Source organism: Sitophilus oryzae, unplaced genomic scaffold (genome assembly GCF_002938485.1).
Source record: "Sitophilus oryzae breed Bouriz unplaced genomic scaffold, Soryzae_2.0 scaffold_1297_pilon_pilon, whole genome shotgun sequence".
Classification (NCBI taxonomy): domain Eukaryota; kingdom Metazoa; phylum Arthropoda; class Insecta; order Coleoptera; family Curculionidae; genus Sitophilus; species Sitophilus oryzae.
In genome coordinates this window covers 2381257-2407571 of record NW_022145945.1, presented here as the reverse complement: position 1 = coordinate 2407571, position 26315 = coordinate 2381257, and the positions used below count along the sequence as shown (strand labels likewise).

Here is a 26315-nt window from a genome sequence, read left to right as displayed (position 1 = left end):
CAATAACACAACAATAACAAGACATTGTCTGACCGCATGTTTCAGCTATTTATGAATGAGATGCTCAGTCTATATTTTATTTTAAGTCTATGGTACCACCGGGTTACTAGTGATTTTATCTTGCGAGGAAAATTGCATCTTGGCTTCGAGGGTTTATGCTAAAAAATATCTAAATAAAAATCTTCCTGATAAGCGTTCCTTTGAAAAACTACTTGTTCTATTTCACAGAGCTTGTAGTGTGGTTTATAAAAAAAAACCTATTAGGCAGAAACCTGTCGTTGGTAGTGAAGGAAATGAATTTGCCGTAATTGGCTCTTTTATAGAAAATCCATATATCTACAAGGCATCGTAAAATAAGTCAAAGAACTGCTTCTTCGTTTTTCGTGATAAAATAATAAATACACATTGAACAAATATTATTTATTAAACAATTGTAGGTAAAGTAAATAAAAGTAAACTGCTATAAATTTAAATAAAGTCCATAAACTAATTTCGATTTTGAAAATAGCTACTAACTGTCACTAGAAACTTGCCATGACAATACCAGCCCTGTTGGTTACCATTTTCTTGAAAAATTGCTCTTTATTCAAAATTTGAGCTGGATAGGTATAGGAAACCCTAATATAGTTTGAAAGAGCATTTAAATCTGTTTTGACTTATTTTAAAAAATACGAGTATTGCATTTGAAATAACTTTTTATGTAAGTTTTTATGTAAAATAAATATTTAAAATAGACCAGCAATTTTTGATACCCCTATATACATTAAACGAAGCAATCAAATATTTCAGTAAAGTTTATTTCTCTGGTTTAAAAGCCAGCCCAAGATCTAATTCTGAAAAGTAATGTACGGGGTGTTGACAATCTTTTTTATTATAGCATGCATATTTGCCTCAAAAATCAAAGATTTTAAACATATTTAACCCTTATAATAAATGCCTTTTTTAAGCTCAAGAATCCAAAAATGAAATAAAATATCGGGTGTTCCGTAAGAAAAAATATATCTTTGGTATGGATCTTAGTTCTAAAACACCCTATATATTTCAAAATAATTTTAAATTGTGCACATAGCGTCCCCACATATGCCCATAAAATATTTTGTTTCTACATTTTTCCGTTTTCGTAAAATCAACCGAGGCGAATGAGAACCCTGTATATAAAGTATAGTCGAAAATGTAATTTTGTTGCTCTATACTAAATATATGCCACTATTTTTTTAATTTTCTGTCTCTAAATGAAATAAAAATGAGTAATTTATTTTATTGTAGATGTTAAAAATATCGGAACTACGTATCTAACCATAGCTAAGCTATATGAAGAGCAAGGTAAGATAGATTGGCAACCACTCTTTGACAAACTGTACATTTACAAAGGCATAACGGCAAATTTGCCTGAAGTGCTTAACATGCAAAGAATGGCCGAACAGAAGAAAAAAGACTGCGAAAGAAATCCACAAGTTCAACAGATGGCGCTAACCGATGTGCGAAGACGAGCCGACGTCATAACCTATACGGTTTTTGCCGAATTAAACCATTTTCAACAAGAGAGAGATCAGGATTTGAAAAGAGCTCTCAAAGATTTCTTGCAGGATCAGTTGAATTTTTACAAGAACATAGTAACGAAGATCGAGGATACGCTAAGTCAATTTGAGTAGTAAAAAATAGTTAGGTTAGGAACAAAGGTATTTGAATCACTCTTTTTCCATATCTCCTGTCTTGCCTTATCATTAAAAAATAGCAAAGCCTTTAGAGAACAGGGTTATTCATTCCTTAAAATGCCAAACTAAGATGAATGGAATTTATTTTGACGTCAAATGTCTTTTTTTTTATTAAATCCACATCTCAGTAAGTAAAGTTATGATCGAGAAAAAAAACAGCATCACATTGGCTTTTGAAATGACAATCCATGGATAATTTCTGTCAGTTCGACCTGTATACAGGGTGGTCCAAATTGTATTCCGGAAACTTTGGAAGCATATGAATAAGTATATATGCTTAGTTTCGGAGATGCAAGGTGTAGAAATTTCATTTTTATTTCGATTTTTTCAAATTTCTAAAGCAACGTCAATATTTTGATGAAAATTAGTATCTGGGAGTTTTTTGACATGATAAATTTGATTTTGATGTCAATATGACTCCTACTTTTAGAGGGCGCCACCTACATATTTTTAACTGGTTTGAAGAGTAGTAACTTTTAGTCCATACCTACTATATAAAACTACTGAGTAAAGAATTATACATTTGTGACATTTTTTACGTCAAAAAAGTTTCTTGGTAAAAATCGCTACGAGTAATGGTTCTCGAGTTATTTGGAACCGAAATTATCAATACCTGTCATTCACATAAATTATAAACATTCGTTGACTAAATAGTTATTAGACTGAAATCATAAATTTGAAATGTTTTTGTGCCAAAAGTTCAACAGAAACTGTTTTATTGTCAATTTTTTCGAAGAAAATTTTATGATTAGGTAATTAAAAAAAAAGTTCCCCAATTTATCATTTCAGTCAAATAACTATCTACTCAACATGTTTATTTTTTGTTAATATTGACATGTATTGATTATTTCCGTTCTAAATATCTTGAGAACGTTTGCTCTTAGCGATTTTTTGACCAAGAGACATTTTTTACGTAGAAAATCACAGAAATGTATATTTTTTTACTCAGTACTTTTATACAGGTACGGACGAAAAGTTATTACTCTACAAAACAATTAAACACATGTAGATGGCGTCCCTTACAAATAGGAGTCATATTGACATCAAAATCAAATTTCTCACATCAAAAAACTCCCAGATTCCAATTTTCGTCCAAATATTGACCTTAGTTCAGAAATTATTTGGAAAAAATCGAAATAAAAATGAAACTTCTACAACCTGTATCTCCGAAACTAAGCATTTTAGGACATACATTTACATGCACTTTTTTACATATTTTTATCTGCAGAATATGCTGCCGAAGCTTCCGAAATATCATTGATCAACAACAACAAATATTGATCACTTTTTCGACCAGTGTGATGCCGTTTTTGAGCGTCAAATATTTATAAATTATAGCTTTATGTTACACAGTGGTGTATGTAAGCATTTTTATGTGCTGTAAGTGTATTTTTTAAAAATATTGATGGTATATTAAGATCTAGATGTCCATATATAAATATGAATTCTCTACTAATTTATTACGTTCATCTGTGACAAAAGTTCATTTAATATAGTAATTTATTTTTATTAAAAAAAATAATCTCAAAATTCATATACAGGGTGCGCCAAAAAGTTTATGAGGAATTTTCTCGGTCCCTGTATATTTGTCGATGAAAACGTTTTCCATTCGATGTGAATTTTTTGGCACGCCGTGTATTTGCAATCGTGGTGGCATTCTTAACCTATTTTAAAAATATACAAAGTCATTTGTGATCATCATTTTTATACATTACTTTTTTTTAATTGTAGATATAAAGAAGCATTGATTAATTTTAAACATTTGTACAAATTATTGTTATTTATATTTTATTATCTAATCAGTAAGAAAGTATACCCTATGTATTATATTATTTTACTATTGCTATGAAAATCTTATTTTACTGTTAAAATTATTAATTTTTCGATTAATCGAAAGAAGAAACGTATTATTTAGTATTTAGCAACTTTATATAAATTGTATATTTTATTATAGTATTTATTGTAATAAATAATAAACTAATTATAAATAAAGGTATCGTTTATTTACTACTTAATGAATAGCATTAAGGATAGTTTATTTTATTTTCATCAAAATATATTATCTGGAAAAGATATCACAGTATGCGACAGAGATAAATATAAATTACCGTTTGACAGACAGAGACAAAATAAAAATGTTTCCGGTTTTTTACATTTGTAGGAAAATGTATGTAAATAAAATAAACTATTTTAAAAACATTCATGTATACTACTGAAATGAAGACAAGATATCTAAGCTAAATATAATCTGTTACAGCTGTAGTAAAATGAGCAACTAATTGTGTAAAATAAAGTTCCAACTGTAGATGCAACATTTTTCATAAACGCCTAATTATGTTGTTTGAAATTTTGATGCAAAATCCGGCAATACCGCATAGAATAAGTGTATCAACCAAACTTTTATCTCTTTTTAATATATTTGATTTTCCATTAAGCTGTCTGTGTCACTGTCTTACACGTTAAAACCCAGACCATCGGTATGTACTGCTGACATTCTTCACATTGAAAGTGGTTCCAATTTTTTTTGGTGGTCATATATTAAAAAACGTATAGTATAGATCATGACATAGTGGTATTTTTGAAATGTATATTTATAAAATTATATTTTAAAATTTGCTTTACATATTTGAACAGTTCAAATAGAAAGGATTGTATACGCAAAGTTTACAAAATAAATATTTTATGTTGTAAACTTTGGTATAGGCTGCGTTAATATAGTTCACCCTGTATATAGAGATCATTCCCCAAGTAGCATTTTCACGACTTGCGACCACATGTTTACTAAACACAACGTTAGACGCCATATTAGTTTTGTATTTCTGTGAATTAGGATTTTAAACAACGTTGCAGTTTGTACTAAATTAGGCTTCTAGCCAACGTCGATATCCAACGTCGTTTCGACCCAAAAATTATTCTCCAAACTAGTGCAGACTAGGGTTGGCACGAGGTTGTGCCGACGTTGCGCCCCGACGTTTGGTCGCGTGACACAACGTTGTCCCGACGTCCAAATGCTGCTTGGGTCCAACAATAACTATATTAATTATCAACGATTGTCATGTCCCAAAGGCCATTATTTTGTCATACAGTACTTATTGTTTCTTTAGGTATTTTTAAATCATACTTTTAGCCGACCATACCAGTGGGTATGGTATGCTATTAAGATCGGCAAAAAAAAAGTTTTTTTAATTTCACTCAAAATGAGTTATTTGGGTCATAAATGACCTAAATACAAAATATTTTCATGGTGTCTGTCCGTCTGTCCTTCTGTCTGTCTGTCCGTCTGTAACACGATAACTCAAAAACCGCTAAACCGATTTTAACCAAATTTGGCACAAAAATACTGTGGCACCCGAGAATCTGGCCATTAGTTTTTGGTGAGGGTGGGGGGTTGGTAAGGGAGTATGGGAGGGGGTAAAAATTTTAAAAAATCGTAGCTCCAAAATTACAGTAGCTAGCGAAACGCTGTTTTCAATTTAAGATTAGGAATAATATTTGCAACAAAATTTATAATAACATCAAAATTAGTCAAAGTCGCAGTTTTTTGAGATAAAAAAAAATGGAAAAATTCCTTTACTTTGAAACTAAAAGAACTGCCTACCAACTTTTTATTAACATATGTTTTAGTATGGGCGGCTATACGTGCCTCCCGGCGCCAATTTTTGTCCTTAATAAAGCCTTCAAACAATACTAAATCAGTTATTACTGTTAAGAATTTACCTATAGCTAACTAGAATAAGAGCTAACTATATTATACACGGTGAGTCATAAATAAGTGCAAATATTTTAAGGGGTAGTATTTCAACCTCAGAAACACGATGTTTTTTTTCGCGAAAAGTTTTCTGTAAATTTTTTATAGTTTTCAATTAGAAAACATAATTTCTTGATAATATGGTAGTAGATAAATCCAGAAATAATTTTTTTGGAAATTTTCAAAATAAAATATCTCGGTTATCTTGGATTTATTTAAAAAACGGTAAAGAGATAATATTATTTTTCTTTTAGGGAGATCTACCAGCGCTGAAAATATTTGTACTTATTTAAGAATTAATCTCGACTATGATAACGTTTTTATGCGATTGTACGAGATACACAAATTTTCGAAATTCTTCATTCATAGTCCTATGACAATCTATGACAATTATCTATGGTTGGAAGTTTTTGTTTAAAAAAAATATTAAATTTTAGATATTATTACCCAAACAACTTATTAGAATTACACCTACATGCATACATGAAGCGTAGTCATTCATGTATTGCCTACTGTATTAAACAAAATCTAAAAATAAAAACTGATTCAAAAATAATGTATCGAACTACTATTTTGAATAAAAATATTTAGAATTGCCTGCAAGTATGCACGAGAGAAATATCATTCGTTTATCGAAAATCCGAGGTATTTTTAAAATATTTTGTACCTTTTTGTCTTAGATAACAAATTAATCATAATTTTTTTTTAGTTTTAGATCGTTACAGCTTATGTAAAGATTAGAAAAAATCAGGATGGATATTGAAAACGAATAACAACATCTACAGAATGAGTTCAGAAGACGGTTGTTGTAGAATTAGCGTGATAAAGGCTATTCTCTATGCCTACCAGTTTGTTTTTTTGGTGAGTACCTACCTTTCACAAAGAAATAAGTAAAACTAGAATAAATACCCTTGATAGAATAAACATCACGTTTTTGTTTATTTTTAGTTTAACGAATAAAAATAATTCCAATATTATTATTATATTATTTCAGTATGATGGAAAATGTATAGATAATTACACATTGTCCGTTAATTATTTAGAAACTAGTGATATTTATATTTTTGTTTTGTTTCGGAAAATTGTTTATTTTTTACACAGGGTGAGTCAACAATCGAGTAAAGTCCATTATATTATTTTCTTCAAGATTTACAAAAAATGTTAAATAGAACAGTTATAGGGAAGGTTAAGAGTCTATTACGCTGTACTGTTCGGGTCGCTCTCAGGGGTCGGGTAAAGCCTTAGATTAAGAATAAGGTAAAGCGGATGTGTGGCCGAAGGAAATATATAATATATATTATACAGGGTTGTTCACCACATACGACACGGAGTATTGTAGCTAAACGAATAGATTTTTACAAGTTTTGGGTTCGTTGAAGCACTATTAGAGCTACAATTTAAAAATATTTTTACATGATACAGAGTGTCCCAAATAAATAAAAAATATCAAAGTTGTATTTTTTTAAATGGAACACCCTGTATATTATTACATTTTTAGTTTTTATGATTAAAATAAAGGTAAATTTGATTAAGGTTTATCACTCTTAAACCTTACCGTTTTTTAAATATTTTCAATTTTGTGAAATTGCAGTAAAAATTTTAAGGCTTCATTTCTTCAAGGGTATCAAAGTTTTTAATACTAGATATTTACTGAAGTTTAATTATTGATCAGTTATTGTGTTGCAATAATAAAAATAATACTACCTCATACAGAGTGTCTAAAAATTTATTTTAAATAATTTCCAGCTTTAAATGGCAATAACTTGTTTAATTTAAATAGAACACCCTGTATGTTTTAGGAGAATCAGATGCACAATTTAATTGTTCATCAAATTGTATTATACCATTTTTACCTATCCCTTCAAGTTTTCGTAGAAAATGCATTTTCTTATAATTTAGACCTCATTTATCAAAATACCCATGGAATATTGACATTTTAGATTGTTTTTAAAGCAACAAATGTACAGGTGCTAAAAACGATAATATTATGCCAGTATTGGTATACAACAATAAAACTATTGTTACGTTTTTCGTCGGTTCCGTGTGGATAGAAAGTCACAATTTATTTAAACACTATTTATTTAACACTAATTAACAAAAACAATAACGATAAAAGACTTATAGAACTATTTACAAACGATTTATAACTAAGAATTTATTTTGAATTTTAGCGCGTCAACTGCACTGGTATATTTATAACTGCCCCCTAGGCCACAGCCGCCGGCTTTTATACCGACAGGTAAAGAACTCTAGAATAGTCCATAGATCGTTAGGTGCGTAGAGAAGGTTTTCGAATGTTCTCGTATGTACTAGTCCATTCCAGTGGGACTCGATTCTTCTCGAACGAATGAATCATTACGGTGTCTATTCTTTAATGCGATGTTAAGGTCATCTGAGGGCGGGACATATAGTTAGGTTAGGTCGAGTCCACACGGGTCCGCAACACTATTTATATTTTTATAAAAGAGAAACATTAATTAAATATACCGCCATTATTTCCGCCAAAATATTAATTATATACATATTTAATTGTATTAGTTAATAAATTATTCTAAATAAATGTGGATTTGGAATCAGAAATCTATATAATAATAAGTTATGAAAATGAACGTCTCTATGGTTATAAATAAGCATCCGTCAAAAAATGAAATAACATTTTTAAGGTGTTACTTTTTACCACGCTGTCTAATACACATACAAAATTAAGGTTTTTAGTATTTGGAGCAATTATTATTAATCAACGCAAACAGTCAATTAATGTAGTTTGAATACTGGAATCATATTATTTTGTTCTCTTTTACAAATATTTAAACATTTTTTTTATTTTTTAATAACATAAACGAACTATATCGACAATATTAGTATCTGTACCATTTAAAAATTTGTTACATGTTTAAAAATAATCAAAAATGTCAATATTCCATGGGTATATTGATTTTTGAGGTCTAAATTATAAGAAAATGTAGGTAAAATATGATACAATACAATTTGATAGACAATTAAATTGTGCATCTGATTCTTGTAAAATATACAGGGTGTTCCATTTAAATTAAACAAGTTATTGCCGTTTATAGCTAATTATTATTTAATATAAAATTTTAGACACTCTGTATAAGGTAGTATAATTTTTATTAATGAAACACAAAATTTAGTAAATAGACAATATCAGTACAATATTTGGTTTTAAAAACTTAAATACGCCTGGAGAAATAAAGCATTAAAATTATTATTGTATTTTGACAAAAACCTAAATATTTCAAAAAGGGCAAGATTAAAATGCGGTAAACTTTAATCAAATTTACCTTTATTTTAATCGTAGAAACTAAAAATGTAATAATATACAGGGTGTTCCATTTAAAAAAATACAACTTTGATATTTTTTATTTATTTGGGCCACTCTGTATCTTGTAAAAATATTTTTAAATTGTAGCTCTAATAGTCCTTCAATGAATCCAAAACGTACAATTTGCAAAAATCTAAGAGTTAAGCTACAATACTCCGCGTCGTATGTGGTGAACAACCCTGTATTTCAGAAATCTGCCTAAGGCCAAAAACTTAGCTCGATCCTGTCGTGTTAAGCCACATCCAAAATTCCAAACACACGTGCTTTGATTAAGGCTTGATTAAGGTTTGCAGAGCTTCAGCATTTGCCATAAAATAGCGAGCAATTTGTTACAAAACCATATAAATTATATATCACTGTAATCACAAAACTTCAATCTATTTCCGTATTGTAACGGAATTTTAAACTATGTCTTTAATTTCGAGAAAATTTAGTCCAAACATAAGGAATATTTTGTTAATGTTTGACCACCAAAATTTTAAAAATAAAGAAGTTGTCTAAAAATGTGCTACAATACGGATATAGTATAATCCTTTATCTTTAATTTCCTTCTTTATTTGCGGAAAATATCTAGGCAGTTTTATATAAAACGTTAAATGGCGAACGCTTATTTTGCTACTTTTTCGGACTAGTGAAATGGACTCTTAAAATACACATTTTAAAATTATTGCAGAGTATACAGGGTATTTCAAAAAAGCGTGGCGGATATAACATGTTTTTAATGGAACATCCTATTTTTTATTTTATTTTTAGATTCTGCGAAAAAATTCTGTATCTTTTCCATATTTAATGTTATAAACGTAAAATTAATAGATTTTATAATAATTCAATTTGTTTAAACAAATGTTAGATTTCGGTATGGTAAAAAAATGTACCTATAAGTTATGTTATTGTTTCTGAAGTTGGAGTACCTACTCAAATTTGGTAGGAGAGTTTTATAGAGACGAAGAAAAAAATTAGTATCAAGATATTTGAGTTAAATGCTACAGGGTGTTGTAAAAAAGTTGTAACTTTGAAAAAAATGGACCGATTTCGTTGATTTTTTTACCATATTAAAATCGTTTTTCGTAGATTGATCTGATTTTTCTAAATTTTGTATGAGATTTAGTTTTATATGTTATACCGGGTGTGAAAAAAAGGAATGTAATTTTTGTAAATTTTTTGTTGCTGCCATTATGCAAAAAAATAAAATTAACTAGAATTATAAGTTCTGGGTATAACTAAGACTAATATCTCGGGACGTATTTGGAATTTTTACGATAACTCATCTGGAATAAAAGATAATCAATTTTTACTCTAACTTGTATTTTTTCTACCTTTCTTATGAGATATGCTAACAAAACTGAAATTAACTTTAAAATTGTAGGATATTCGTTACTTTTACAACGTGAAATTAAAAAAAAATGATTTAACTAACGCAGTTTAATACAGGATCTCTTAAAAATACGACCAGCGAAAAAGTAAAATTATTGTTTTAATATTCTGAACTTAGGTTAATATAAGGTTAATATAAAAGCTAAGTATTTGGTATTTTTGTAAAAACTCTTTTTGTGCCTAAAAATCTTTAATCGCTCTTAATCGCTCTAACTTAAAGTGCTTAAAAACAAGAGCGAGCAAAAATTTTTGAATGTGGAAGAATTGGCGAGTGCTATCAGGGACGAATGGGAATCTATTCCCCAGGATTTTATCAGGAACTTGGTGGATAGTATGCCTAGAAGAACAGCCGAACTTCTGCGGATGAGGCGGACCTACGCGGTATTGATGAATAATGTAAAACTCACATTCACTTTTTATGTAACATGTTCCTACATTATAAAATTAATTTCAGTTTTGTTAGCATATCTCTTAAGAAAGGTGGAAAAAATACAAGTTAGAGTAAAACTTGATTATCTTTTATTCCAGATGAGTTATCGTAAAAATTCCAAATACCTCCCGAGATATTAGTCTTAGCTATACCCAGAACTCTTATAATTCTAGTTAATTTTTTTTTTGGCAAAATGGCAGCAACACAAAAATTACAAAAATTACATTCCTTTTTTTCACACCTTGTATATCATAGAAAACTATATCTCATACAAAATTTAGAAAAGGCAGATCAATCTACGAAAAACGATCTTAAATATGCTAAAAAATCAATAAAATTGGTCCATTTTTTTCAAAGTTACAACTCGTTGAAAATGAGTAAAAAATCGCTGTGGTATTTAATTTGACGGGCAGTTAATTTATGAATTTCTTCGAAGTAATGATAATTGAAAAAATTGCAAATTGTTGGTGGCAAGTTCATTTCGCTCTTAAAAATTAACCAAGGCATGAGACAAAAATAATGCCCAAGAGACATAGTTCTGACAGAAAAATAATGTTTTAGGAAAATTTGCTGTCGAAATTATTGTACAGGGTATTTTAAAGTAAGGGTAAAAAACACCATTCGATAAACTCTTGTATAATAAAGCCCAATACTAAAGGTTAAAAATAAAGTTGATGTATTTATATACAGTTTTCCAAAAAAAAATCATGAAAATTTGGCTAAAAATAAAAAAACTGAAAATTGAGTGTATTATTATATATTGTATATTTATTTCTAGTTAACTGGGATAGGAATAATTGGAGTTGGAGTATGGAAGTACCTGGAATCGTACCATTATTTTACAGTAGTTGATTTGGACATGTACTCATCTGTGTTATATATGTTTATCATAACTGGTTCTCTAGTCATTTGTGCCTTTATTTTTGGATTCTGTGCCATACCAAAGAACAGAACTAAGCTTATATTTGTAGTAAGTATGATTTCAGCCGCTTCTAATTTGTTAAATAAAATTTATAATTACTTATGTGTATCTTTTTTAGTTTATTTTAGTGTTGGTATTAGTGTTTCTATTAGAGTCCTTAGTTGCCATATTAGCCTACGTGTATCAACACAGTGTCATAGAGGATGTCAACTCGAGATTGAATTCGTCTTTTCTTGAAAATTACGAGCAAAATGCCAAGACACAATCCATTAATTATATACAAGAAAATGTAAGTTTGTATTTTTTTTTCGTTTAAAACTTTGAAATCGTTCTTTCGGTGTAACTATATATTTTTACTTTTTTCTTGTATTTTAGATAATTCTTTGAGCAATTCTGTGTTTATTTTGTATTATATCTTGTTTATTTTATAATTATTAATCTTTGAAAGTGCCTTTTATACACACGAAAATCGGCACCCATAGACGCGGTCGCTGCCGACCGTGTACAGGGTAGCTCGAATTCGACGCTCATCATTGGGATTTCGGAAATCGTAAGAGATATACAGGATCGGTTAAATGGAGGCAAAGTTGCGCAATTTGATGCTCAATAAAATGCCGTATTGCATTGTGAAAAATTCCGTATACTTCCGAATATATTCGAAAAAAAAGGAATTTTCAATTTTGTTTTCTATTGTTTCCTGGCTTTATTTGTTAAGATAACTTAAAATGAAAAACACATTTTCATGGCCACTTTTTCTGCTCTATAACTCTGTGTGATTAAATATTGACTCTGACGTTTCGACTTCTGGCCACCATCATCAACTTAATTTTTTTAAATACGGACCCGACTTTTTTCAATTTAATTAAATCCTTTCATCACTCTTAAAACACTATATACAGTCACTTTGATATTTTCCGATGTTTCGTACAGAAAATTCCATCACCAGAATATTTTATACGGCATTTTATTGAGCATCAAATTGCGCAACTTTACCTCCATTTAACCGATCCTGTATCTCTTACGGTTTTCCGAAATCCTAATGATGAGCGTCGAATTCGAGCCACCCTGTACATTAATATGATTTAACATAATGTGTTGAAATTATACCGGATGCGTCTCAAAAGTGGCTCACCTCTATAAATTTTTATTTTTTCAGATAAAAAATGCAAAAATTAATTTACGTATTCAATTGTGTTCGGTCACTTCCTGTTTCACCGGAAATGACAACTTTTGATTTATTTAAATGACACCCTCTGTATTTTTTTACTTAATATGATAGAAAATGACACTCTCAATAGAATGACATATCATATATTATATCTTTTATAGTATTTAAATTTCAATGTAGTGCCATCGCTGTGTTAAAAACACTAATTTTTAATCAAGGAGTCTTGGAAAAATAGATTTGATTGTCTGATGTTTTTCGTGTCTTGTCCTGGCCGGTTAAAAGATTTCAAAATCATATTTTTAATCATACTAAGGGCTGGCAAAGGTCGAGATTTCCTTATGTAAGAAGAGTACAATGCGTTTATAATGTACTGAACAAAGAGAGAACAGTAAACACGTTGCCAAACGTACGAAATAAATCGAGAAACTGTGCTGTGCACATTGCTAATAGATGTGGAAGGGGATATAGCAGATTTGTCGTAAGTTTTGTTCGGGTTCTTACTATTAGCGATTCTGAACCGTCCTAGAACTCTACAGCGCATAGGCAAATGAAATAATTTCTACATATTTTCTTCTGCACATGCGTATCACAGTTCTAGGATGGTTCAGAATCGGTAATAAGAAAAAACCGAAGTAAGCTGTAGTTGACCGGTCGACCCAATCAGTACCTCTGTCAGTAGTTCTAGGGAAAGCTGTACATCATGCGTTCAGCTTCACGGTTTAATTACGTCTCGTGATACTTTATTTGTTTATTTATAAACGAGTTGTTGTAATTTTCCCTATAGCTTGAAAAGTTTTTAAGTGCAAGCAAGAAACACTTGCATTTTTGGTAAAAATAAGTGGAAATGAGTTGGTTTTCGACAGTGGTAGAACTCTGAATTCAAAAATCGATATCTCGGTTTTTTCAAAAACTTTCTTAATATTTCTGATGTATTTTCTTCGTAAAATCTTTATCAATAAACAAATTACACGATTGCTGAAAATTGCTATGCTCTAAAAGTAAATGGATGGGTTGTTTACAATTTTTGAATGGAAGAAAACAACCTTATCGAATTTTTCTTATGTAAACATATTGTAAAAGATCCTATCATCAAAATAAAAAAAAGTTTCAATATCTAAAGTGTTTCTTGAGTTATGGCGTGTTATGTGTTAAAAAGTCGAGTCTTTAAATTATCGCGATTACTGACGTTTTTTCATTATAAAAAATGACACCTTAAAGATATCCTTATAATTCCATTTCAGATGCTCAGAAACATTTCTAATGATTTTATCCAGTTATCTTTTCGAAAAAAAAGTCTTTTAAAAATAAGCGGTTTGCGATCGTGATTTTACTTTACTCGATAGGGAAAGGCGTACCGGCAACGCCGCAACAGCACTCCGTCGCATTTCTCTCACGCCGACTTAATAAGATCCCTATGCGTTTTACTTCCACACATGTAAATACCGACCCAAGAGTAACAGTTGCCAGCACGGTATATCATTTTGTCAAATGGAATAAGGGTAGCTCATTAGCATATTTTTAAAAAGCATTTTTTTGGAATAATTTGGTACCACATCCTTGGTTTTAATTGCAATATGTAATTTTAGTTAAAATGTTGTGGAGCGCAAAGCTATACTGACTGGAAGTATAGTAAATGGCTATATGGACATCCAGAAATACTCAACAAAGTTCCTGATTCTTGCTGTAAGACGGTCTCTCCGAGGTGTGGTTATAGAAATCATCCATCCAACATTTATTATGCGGTAAGTTTAGGTTCTTAGCGTCTAGCACGTATAAAACTATTTGTTACGCTTAAAAATCTATTTGTTATAAGCTTGATTTACATGCATCCGTTAAGCTTGATTTTCATGCATCGCATCGGTTGTCCGACGATACGGCCATACAATATTAATTTTATTGGTAGAATTTAAAGACTCTGATTGGTTAGAAAATAACGCAGTTTTTAAATTTATTGCATTTTCATGCCTCCGTTTATCGGATATATGTTATTTTATATTTTCGTTTCCATAACGATTTTGCTATTTTACTTATATTTTTATTAAGGTTAGATTAAATTTGTCAAAACGTCCGTTATCGTATGAACGGGTCCGTTGACTGACTGAAGTAAAATATTTACGGATGAAAAGTGGCGCGAAAACGCTATGACCCATCAGATCACTATCGGACAAACGTACCAACGTATAAAGCCGGAGTCTCATGTATCCGAAATCCGATGACACGACGATCCGACGGTGCTCCCATTGGTCGAAATATGTTTACACCAATTTTTATCCGATATTTTTAACTACTCGTCTGACGTCGTATAAAGTTAAATTTTGTTTAACTTTTGTACGATATCGTGTTTTTTAACCTCACTTTTTTTGAAAATATTGGTTCTTAAAAACAAGTTTAGTGGGAAGTGGGCAATTTCGGGATATTTGGCGAGGAAGTTATTTTTATAAGTTTTTCTCCAATAATACATGTAATAATGTTGATACTGTTGATAGGAATGACAGGTCTAAATGTCAAAACTGTCAAATTTCGGAACGAACTTTCGGATGTATGTGACAGGCTTTTTTTTATTTCAAAGGATAACTTCAAATTTCGGATGTCGTACCATCGGATTTCGGATGCATGAGACTCCGGCTTAATGCTTGATTTTCATGAATCCGTTATCCGACGATACGATGATACGATATTGATTTTATTGGTTGAATTTAAAGACTTCGGTTGGTTAGAAACGATTAACCAATCGAAGCCTTTAAATTCAACCAATAAAATTAATATCGTATCAACGTATCGTCGGACAACGGATGCATGAAAATCAAGCTTAACTGATGCATGAAAATCAATCTTTATACGTTGATACGAGGGTCCGACGGTGCACTGATTGGTCATAGCATTTTCGCGCCAGTTTTCATCCGTAAATATTTTACTTCAGCCCGTTAACGGATCCGTTTTTGTGGATCCGTTCATACGATAACGGACGTTTTGACACTTTTTTGACAAATTTAATCTAACCTTAATAAAAATATAAGTAAAATAGCAAAATCGTTATGGAAACGAAAAAATAAAATTACACCAACGTATATCCGATAAACGGAGGCCAGAAAATGCAATAAATTTAAAAACTGCGTTATTTTATAACCAATCAAAGTCTTTAAATTCTACCAGTAAAAGTAATATCGTATCAACGTATCGTCGGACAACGGATGCATGAAAATCAAGCTTTACACGTAAGAAATTTTTTTTACGCACATTTTTTTTTAACTTGTTATTAGTTAATTAATATACACGGTAGTCCGAACTGTATTCCGGAAATTTTGGCAATATATTTTGCAGATAAAAATTAGTAAAAAAGTTCGTATAAATGTATATTCTAAAATGCATAGTATGGGAAATACAGGGTGTAGAATTTTCATTTTTATTTGATTTTGATATCAATATGACTCCTAAATGTAGGGGGCGCCACCTCTACATGTGTTTTAACTGTTTTGAAGAGTAATAACTTTTCGTCCGTACCTGTATAAAACTACTGAGTGAAAAAATACATTTCCGTGAGTTTTTACGTAAAAACAACTGTTCTCAAGATATTTAGAATGGAAATAGTCAATACATGTTATTATTGACAAAAAAATAAACACGTTGAGTAGATAGTTAATTTAGTGAAATAATAAATTTGGGAAATTTTCATTTTTTTAAATTAATTATAAATTTTTCTTCGAGAAAATGATAATAAAACAGTTTCTGTTGAACTTTTGACATAAAAACATTTCAAATTTATGATTTCAGTCTAATATCTATTTAGTCAAAATGTTTAATTAATGTCAATGATGACAGGTATTGATATTTTCGATTTCAAATATCTCGACAACTATTCTCGTAGATATTTTTACCAAGAGACCTTTTTACGTAAAAAACGTCGTATATGTATATTTTTCAACAGTTTTATACAGATACGGACATTTATTACTCTTCAAACCCGTTAAAGAATATCTAAGTGGCGCCCTCTATAAGTAGGGCGCCAGACACCAATTTTCATCTAAATATTGACGTTACTTCAGAAATTATTTGGAAAAAATCGAAATAAAAATGAAACTTCTACACCCTGTATTTCCCAAACTAAGCATTTTAAAACATACATTTATACGAACTTTTTTACTTATTTTTATCTACAGAATATGCTGCCGAAGTTTCCGAAATACAGTTCGGACCACCCTGTATAATTGTTACATTTTAGGGATGCGATGAAAGGGTAAGTGAACCTTTGAAGTTCAACCTTCTACTGATTTGCGCCGTCTCACTGGGAGTCAGTGTTCTCCAAGTGATTGGAGTTGTTTGCAGTATCAAGTTGTTTCTGAAATTGGAAGCTGAAGACAGGAACTACAATCCTCAGGTCAATGGAAACGAAACACTTATTCCTCCATAAATTTAGCCAAAAGTAAACTTAGCTATTTAGAAAAACTGTGTTATTGTGTCAGTTATAGAAATAAAAGAATGCCTTTATGTAAAACATTTCCAAAATATTTAAATAAATGTATGTTTTGGTGTCTATCTGGTCGAATGAAAATTATGTCACAGTAGCTGAAGTTATTTGTATTTTTGTTAAACATTTAAAGTAAATTATAAAAATATAAATACTTAAAAAAAATATGTAGTAGGGCAGTATTCAGATTTAAAATTTTACTTAAAAATACAATCACGAACAACGGTCAGTGTCAAGAAGTTGATGGATGATGGACATGTAAAGATCCAACTAAAATATCATTTCACTGCCTATCGTGATAGCGTTTTTATTCTAATCCACGTTATTTGGGGTATTAATAAAAGTACTCTGTATTAGATAGTACTTTTACAGGGTGATTCTCTAACTAGGAATAAATTCCGGAAGTAAAAGATATTTGATTTTTCAGAACTACAGTATGTCCCCGGATTGTCTTTACAAGAAGAAAAAAAAACTTTTTTATTATTGACATTTTGAGAAAAATGCATTCTTAATCAAAATTATTGCTTGTTTTAAAATGGTTAATCTCGTTTATGCTTTTCCAAATTTCCATACAGTTTTTGAAAAAATTAAGAAAAACATGAAAATATGGTTGAATTTTTTCCAAGGCCTAAAAATGAAAAGGCGTTTAATTAATATTATCGTTTCAGTTTGGTGGAATTTAACACTTTTACCTGTCTTAAGCCGGAGTCACATGCATCCGAATGCCGATGACACGACGATCTGACGGTGCTCCTATTGGTCGAAATATTTTGACACCAGTTTTTATCCGATATTTTTAACTAATCGTCCGACGTCGTATAAAGTTAAATTTTGTTTAACTTTTGTACGATATCGTGTGTTTTTTAACCTCACTTTTTTTGAAAACATTGGTTTTTAAAAACAAGTTTAGGGGGAAGTGGGCAATTTCGGGATATTTGACGAAGAAGTTATTCTTATAAGGGTTTCTCCAATAATACATGATATGAATCTATATTCCACGCAGCAGAATAACAGGTCTAAATGTCAAATTTCGGAACGAACTTTCGGATGTATGTGACAGGCTTTTTTTATTTCACACGATAACTTCAAATTTCGGATGTCGTATCATCGGATTTCGGATACATGAAATTCCGGCTTTAAGCTTGATTTTCATGCATCCGTTATACGTTGATATGATAGTCCGACGATGCTCTGATTGGTCATAGCATTTTCGCGCCACTTTTCATCCGTAAATATTTTACTTCAACCCGTCAACGGACCCGTTCATACGATAACGGACGTTTTGACACTTTTTTGACAAATTTAATCTAGCCTTAATAAAAATATAAGTAAAATAGCAAAATCGTTATGGAAACGAAAATATAAAATAACACCAACATATATCCGATAAACGGAGGCATGAAAATGCAATAAATTTAAAAACTGCGTTATTTTCTAACCAATCAAAATCTTTAAATTCTACCAATAAAATTAATATCGTATCATCGTATCATCGGACAACGGATGCATGAAAATCAAGCTTTATTCATTTACATTATTCTTTAAACTCAATATTTGTCTTAATTGTAATTTTACGTACCTTTTAAAAATAGTTGTAAACAATTAGGGTTGTTATATCAAAAAATAGAAAAAATCGATGACGTCTGATCGCATATTTGAGACAAGCCATATAATATTTTCTCACGGGAAGAAAAGCGCAATTTAAGATCCATATATTAAGAAAACAAATATCTCTGAATTAGTGAATTTATTCCAAGATGCAGAATCATCCTGTATAGGTATTTAAAAACTGTGGCAAATTATTTAATATCTAAAAATATAGATATAGATGCGACCTTTATTAGAAGTAAAAGAGAGTATACCGGGTGCGTATCAAAAGTGGCTCACCCCTATAACTTTTTTAATTTTTCAGATAAAAAACGAGATTTGGTATATTAGTATATTCAATTGTTTTCGGTCGCTTTGCGAAGAATACAACAAGGATTTTTTTTTACTTTATTCGATAGAAAATGACACTCTGAATAGAATGACATATCGTATGTCAACTTTTGACATTTTCACTTAAAAAACAATCCTATTATAAATTTCAATCTAGAGCGCCATGGCTGTGTTAAAATCCTTATTTTTGACCAAGCAACCTTGGAAAAATACATTTGATTGTCTAACGTTTTCCGTCTTTTGTCCTGGCTCCTGGCGGTTAAAAAGATGCCCAAATAGCATTTTTTGATTTGGAACAAGTCTTTTATACAAATAATTTGGTACCGCACCGTTGGTATTTCGAGTCAAAAATTCTCGTTATATTTATGTATCCCATGGCAATCTAAATTAAAATTTAAAATGCTATCTTTTTAATTGAAAATGTTAAAAGTTGACATATGCTATGTTATACTATTCAGAATACCATTTTCTATCAAATGAAGTAAAAAAATACCGAGGGTGCCATTTAAAAATCAAAAGTTGTAGTCATTTCCGGTGAAACAGGAAGTGACCAAAAATAATTGAATACGTCAATCAATCCAAATTTATATCATATACTAACATACCAAAATCGTTTTTTTTTTTATCTGAAAAAATAAAGAAGTTATAGGGGTGAGCCATTTTTGAGACGCACCCGGTATTCTTTGTGTGTGTTATAAAGCCATTAATAATAATTTTAAAATTGAGTTAAAAAAACTTAATTATATACTTAGTATGATCATAGATAAGGTATTTGAAGAGTAATCCTAGTCGAATATAATAATTATATAGAAACGAATGTTCGATACCTAAAGCTTTAATAATAGTAGTGATGGATGTTTATATTTAGAATAGTTTTTGTTATGTAGTGTTAATAAATACATAATCCATTAAATAATTTAATGCTGTTAAAAAATATTTATTATAGAAATAAAATACTTTAAAAAATATTCGATTTCTTTTCATACTTATAGACTAATTTCTTTAAATTTTGTTTTTATATACATACTACCAATGACTAAAGAATATAAGAACATGTAACGCCCATATACGGGCTGCAGCAGAAATCTGTGACCTTAGAGACCTTTCTTTTGATGGCAAACAATGAGTCATCATTTGGTCACCAACGACAATTTTAGCGATTTTTAATAGTTTGTGTGTAGTAAACTTTGTATAAACTTTATTACAATGGTGATTATAGTTGTTCAGCTTTCAAGTGTAAAAGCAGCAGCGCCAGCGATAAGAAAGAGCCAGGAGTTACTTTTCATAGGTAAATAAACAGTCCACTCCAACTTTTTAGCGTTTTCTTATTGAATTCGATAATTATTCTTCAATTTCAATTAACATCTATATGTACTTGATATGTGCTATACGTCGATACTAGTTTTGTACCTTTTGTTAACATTTTAATACTTTTTTTTCGTAATTAATTAGGATGATACACCATAGGCGTAGTCAAAACAATTATAAAAACATATAAATATTGCTTCAAACAGCTAGGTTAAGAAAAATATGTGCCACGGCACTGTTTGGTGACATCGGCACAATTTGCTCTCGGGTGTTATTTGTCCTTGGATTCTTTAGTCATTGCATACTACCAAATACGTTTAAATAAAATATACGACGGCCTCCCCATAAGAGCAATGAGAGGATTTACGTCCCAGTATTGAAGGAGGACAGAAAATCGAGTCGAATGTTCAAGACATAGGTTCATCCTTGTTTAGTCAAACCTCCTACAAACCAAGGATAGACTTATGTAGGAAATGCATTGAGATTCTATAGCCAACCTTCAATATCGGGACATGAATTTAAGCGGTACCCTCCGTATACTTTATTTTAAACGTATTTGCATACTACAAACTAAAGTAATCTGTGGATATACAGGGTGACCCAAATTCGAGCATGACCATTGTATGCAATTCTATGTCCAATAAACGTGTGTCTTGAAAATTAAGTTAAGATATTCAGAAAAAATTGAAATATTGTAAATGGTTTTTATTTCTTTTCGGCTTTATTTGAAGAGATATTTTAAAATAAATGAAACTCTTCTAGTTACTTTTTCTTTTTAATGTTATTAATAATCGTAAAATCCATGAATGAAATACCATTACTAACTTTATTTCTTTTTAAATAAGAACCTGAATTTTTCAATTTTCTCTTTTAACGGCTTCCAAGAATGAACTGCGTGATCAAAGGTTCCAGTCTCCAGAAGATGGACTCAGCGCCTTCAAAAACGCAATATTGAAGATCATCATCATAATTTTCAGCTTATTCGACCATTTCCAATTATGGTAGAGCCTCACTCACATATTTCGATACTATTTTTGTAGTTGGGTCCATTGTTGTCTATTTTTGGCTATACGGGCCCAAATAATCCCTGCTAATTTCCTAATATCATGGTCCCATCTCAGGTTCGGTCTTCTTCTAGGTCTCTTAATTCTTCGTGGGTACCATGCTGTAATTTTTGTGGTCCATCTGTTGTCTGTTCTTCTTGCCAGGTGTCCTGCCTATTGCGATTTGAAAGATTTGACTCCTGCGGGTGACACCTATTATCTAGGTCTTTTGTCGTATCCACTCTATTCTTTTACGGTCTCTCTTGACTATTCCCAGCATATTTCGTTCCATTGAGCGTTGCAGATTCATATGATGTCCGTTTTAAGTGTCCAGATTTCGCATTCTAGATTTGAATATGATTGAGTTTCTTCCATAAGTCCTCCATGCTTGAGTCTTATTGGAAAAGTTTATATTTTTCTTTAAAAACAATAAATTTTTATTGACTTAACTGTTCGATAAAATGATAACAGCCTGTATATACGACGCCTGTACCATATATATTTTTTTATTAATATCTATAATAAATAAGGAGTTTTGTGGAATGCGAAAAATAAATTATTTTACGGAGCTACGGGGATAACGATTACACTACAAAATAAACAAAATCATACTGTCTCATGTTTGCTATCCACCTGTTATCAGTTTTATTAAAACAAGTGTGCTAAGATAAGCGACAGAGATAAGTCGAAATGGTTGTTAATTGAGATAAAAATGACTAATCTTCTATTTTATGAAAAATTACTAATAACGCTCAGATAAATATTTTATTTGTTACATTACAGTAGTTACATATCGGATGCGCCTCAAAAGTGGCTCGCCCCTATAACTTTTTTATTTTTTCAGATAAAAAACAAAATTTGGTATGTTAGTATATGGCATAAATTAGGATTGATTGGTGTATTCAATTGTTTTTGGTCACTTCCTGTTTCACCGGAAATGACTACAACTTTTGATTTTTAAATGGCACCCTCGGTATATTTTTACTTTATTCCGATATTTATTAGTACCGACATTCTGAATAGAATGACATATCATATGTCAACTTTTGACATTCTCGCTTAATAAAAAATTGTATATTAAAATGCAATCTAGAGTACCATGGCTATGTTAAAAACACCAATTCTTCATCAACGAGCCTTGGAAAAATAGATTTGATGGTCTAATGTTTTTAGTGGCTTGCCCTGGCCAGTTAGAAAATTCTCAAATCGTATTTTTAATCATAACTCAATTTTTTCAAATGGAACGAGGGTGGCTCATTAGCATATTTGGTAAAAGCATTTTTTACGAATAATTTGATACCACACACTTGGTATTCAATTCAAATTTTTGTTACGAACCACAAGTTATAATTTCAAATAAACTATATGCGAAAATGTCAAAAGTTGACATATGATGTGTCATTCTATTCAGAGTGACATTTTCTATCCAATAAAGTAAAAAAATACCGGTGGTGCCATTTAAAAATCAAAAGTTGTAGTCATTTCCGATGAAACCGGAAGTGACCGAAAACAATTGAATACGTCAATCAATCCTAATTTATGTCATATACTAATATACCAAATTTCGTTTTTTTAACTAAAAAAATAAAGAAGTTATAGGGGTGAGCCACTTTTGAGACGCACCCGGTATAGTAACAAAAGAATAATTAAGAGTAGGTACTTAAACATATTAAAGTATCACATAGAAAGAAGAGGTTAGACAAAATCATGAAAAAATGTGATTTAAAGAAAATCTGAAAAAAGATAATAAATCCGTTTTTTTTCAATAATTGTATACAAGGTGTTCGAAAAATGCACCATCAATTTCATTGTATGCGCGTTGATTAAAGAAATAAGAAGATAACCTTATGGGCGATTTCGTGGCACAAAACCTGTCCGAGATGTAGATGGCGTTACGGTCAGCCTGTCCGAGATTTAGTTTAGCACTGAGCCGCTGTGCGGTGATCGTCGTTTACAGCGCAGCGGATAAAGATTACTGTACCGTAGTTCTGCTTTTAGTCGACAGAGTGAGTGGTTGTCGGAGACAGTGTTGTAAGAACTACTGATTAATCCGTAGATTTGCGGATTTTGGGTACAGTAATATGGATTTTCTATCATTAAACAATTTAATATAATATTATACAATTTAACAAAGAACGGCGTCAGAGTTACCTTGAAAATAAATATAGCTGTTATTTTATATGTAAAATATTATGGTAAATGTCAATAATTGTAATTTTCAAGCCAACTAAACGACTTTTTTCGATAATATTCAGTGGCTCTACCGTACAGCACTTGAGACGCGAGTGGTTGGTTTGCGTATCCTACCAATTATTTCAATCAACGGTATGCGTATCATCATCATCCTATACAGCCAAACAATTCAACTATATATTTTCATATTTTTTAAATTTTTCTCTGAGACGGTGTATTAGAAATTTGGAAAAGTATAAAAGGGATTAACCATTTTAGAACAAGCAAAAACGTTTATGATTAATGGTTGATTCTCACTATACCTTCCATATCAGCTCCCTTCCGTTTACCTAAAATATTATATCATGTAAATAAATAGGACAATGCTCACTATCCGTTCCGTTTCCCTTCCGTTCTATATCCTTTCCTTCTATATCCTTCGGTTCTATATCCTTCCATACAGTTTTTTGGCGGACGGACTGAAGCGTATCGGAAACAGCGTTGTCAAGTTTTTACATTTGTACCATCTCTGTTAAAATTTTGCTGATATTTATTTATTCTTTCACCTCTTAATTAAATCTATTACCTTTTTCAAAAGATATAAATTTTTAAAATAAAACATTCGTAATGATTTAAATTGTACAATAAAAAGTATGGAACTGATACGGAATGGAAGCTTAAGCCCATATAACACACAATATCCGCAGGATATTCATAGAATGTCGGAATGTCCCATTATAAGATCATCTTATAAAGACGACATCTATAGGATATCCTCCAGACATCCTGAAATCCTGTTGATGTCTCAGAATAGAATATCCTATGGATATCTCTGTCGTATATCTAATGTACATCCAGCTGAGATATCCAAACATGCTCATGATAATAAAATATCCTAACAATATCGTCTAAATATTTAGGAAAAATAAATAATGTACTACTTTTTATATTACATAAAATGCAATAAACCATACAGATAGATATATATTACGTCAAGGCAACACAATATCCTGTTGGTATCTTCTGGATAATCTGGATATTTATGAGCTTGGCCACTCCCAGTAATACAGAGATTTTAAGCACAATCCATCTCGACAGTTGTTTGTTTTTGCATCGTGTATTATTCAGTTCTTTGATTTAGTGAAATTCGAGGTGAATTCGGTCGTTTGTCGATCTTGGATGGGCTTAAAAATGACTGAAACTAACAAAACTGGTTGAGTTGTCGTTGAGTTTGACTTAGTTTTTTCTTATACTCATCCTTGTTCTAGCAGAAATTCTATCCTAACCTCAACTAATGTCGAAAAACGACGAACGACTCAGGGTCTCACAATGAAAAATTTGTGACAAAATTATAGGTGAAAATTTGTTGAAAGGCGCTTGTTCTTTATCTCTAAACCCATTTTCGTGTTTGATCTATTCAAACAGAAATCCGACTTTTGTGTTTAAATTTTGAGTTTCTGGAATGTGTGGAGTTAGAAAGTATAACTGTATCCTGTGTGCTAACTTTGATGTAAACTGTTGCTGGTAGACATAAACTGCTAGACTCCATAAAGGGTAGTATAATCTGGTATAATACCATACGATCGAAAAAAACGGCGTCAGAGGTGGCTTGGAAATGAAGATTGCTCTTATTTTGTATGTAAAATTATATGGGGAATGTCATCGATCGTAATTTTCAAGCCAATTGAACGCCGTTTTTTTTTCGATGGTACAGTATAAATTGAGAGCTTTTAAACTCATACAAATAAACTTCTAAATTTTGACGCAAAATTCATTGACATATATGTAGTTATATTTTAGAGCTGTTAATAAAAATATCCAATGAATAACGTCAAAATGTGGCTAAATAAAACTAAATCGCGAACGTTTTTACTAAAAAGTTTATAGTATAAACTAAGGATGAAGTAAGTATTGTCAAATAACAGTCCTCATATAATGTCCTAAAAATATTCTATAATGCTCCCAACATCATCCTTGTATTATCCTAGAAATATCCCAAATAATCGTAAAAGGCTTGCCTAGGGATGTTTGCTTGCCTAGGGAAGATGACTTTTTTTGTATCATCTGCATATCCCATAAATATCCTCCTCTAGTTTTTGGATATCCCTAAGATATTTACTATATCCTTGGTGGATATCCTCAAGATATCTATAGGATTGTGTTGTGTTATATGGGAGTATAGCGTCAATACAATAAAAAACGGAACGGATATGGAATGGAAACGGAAGGTAGAGAATGAGAATCAACCTTAATGCATTTTTCTCAAAAAGTTCGTGATAAAAAAGTGTTTCCTCTTAAAGGCAATCCGGGGACATACTGATGTATAGAAAAACTTTTTTTCACATTGAAACCTGATGAGGAATCACCAAAACTGAAAATGAACCTTGCATTTTTCGTATACCTTGTATTGTGTAAAATATACAATACGTTTCTGAGTGTGCATATGGCATTTTTCTAAGACTCTCGTGACTCTCAGATCGAGAGATGAAATATCACCACGCCAAATTCAAGTTAAAAACAAATTAAAACAATTCTCTCCTTGCTTAAAGCGGTACCTTTATTTAATTACGTCTCTAGTACGATCTCAACGACACCAAATCAACGATTTCATCTCTTAATTAAGAAGTTTAAGCTTGGTATACATTATACATCCGGCATCAGTTCCGCACGGGTAAAATTCTGTAAGAAA

General features: G+C 30.9%; 2 protein-coding genes across 2 annotated transcripts in view; both read left to right on the top strand.

Moving 5' to 3' along the window:
• Positions 1-2101, top strand: part of LOC115874549 (sorting nexin lst-4) — a 29455-nt gene extending 27354 nt beyond the window's left edge. Inside the window, exon 7 of the mRNA XM_030889725.1 lies at positions 1267-2101. Within this exon, the coding sequence (XP_030745585.1) occupies positions 1267-1652 (386 nt within the window). The 3' untranslated portion in view covers positions 1653-2101. The remainder of the gene's footprint in view (positions 1-1266) is intronic.
• Positions 2102-5990: 3889 nt separating this feature from the next.
• Positions 5991-17233, top strand: LOC115874550 (tetraspanin-11-like). Its single transcript, XM_030889726.1, has 6 exons — positions 5991-6108; positions 6173-6324; positions 11389-11580; positions 11651-11821; positions 14287-14442; positions 16920-17233. Exons 2-6 carry the CDS (start codon positions 6250-6252, stop codon positions 17106-17108), a joined length of 783 nt encoding a protein of 260 aa, XP_030745586.1. The 5' UTR covers positions 5991-6108; positions 6173-6249; the 3' UTR covers positions 17109-17233.
• Positions 17234-26315: the final 9082 nt, after the last annotated feature.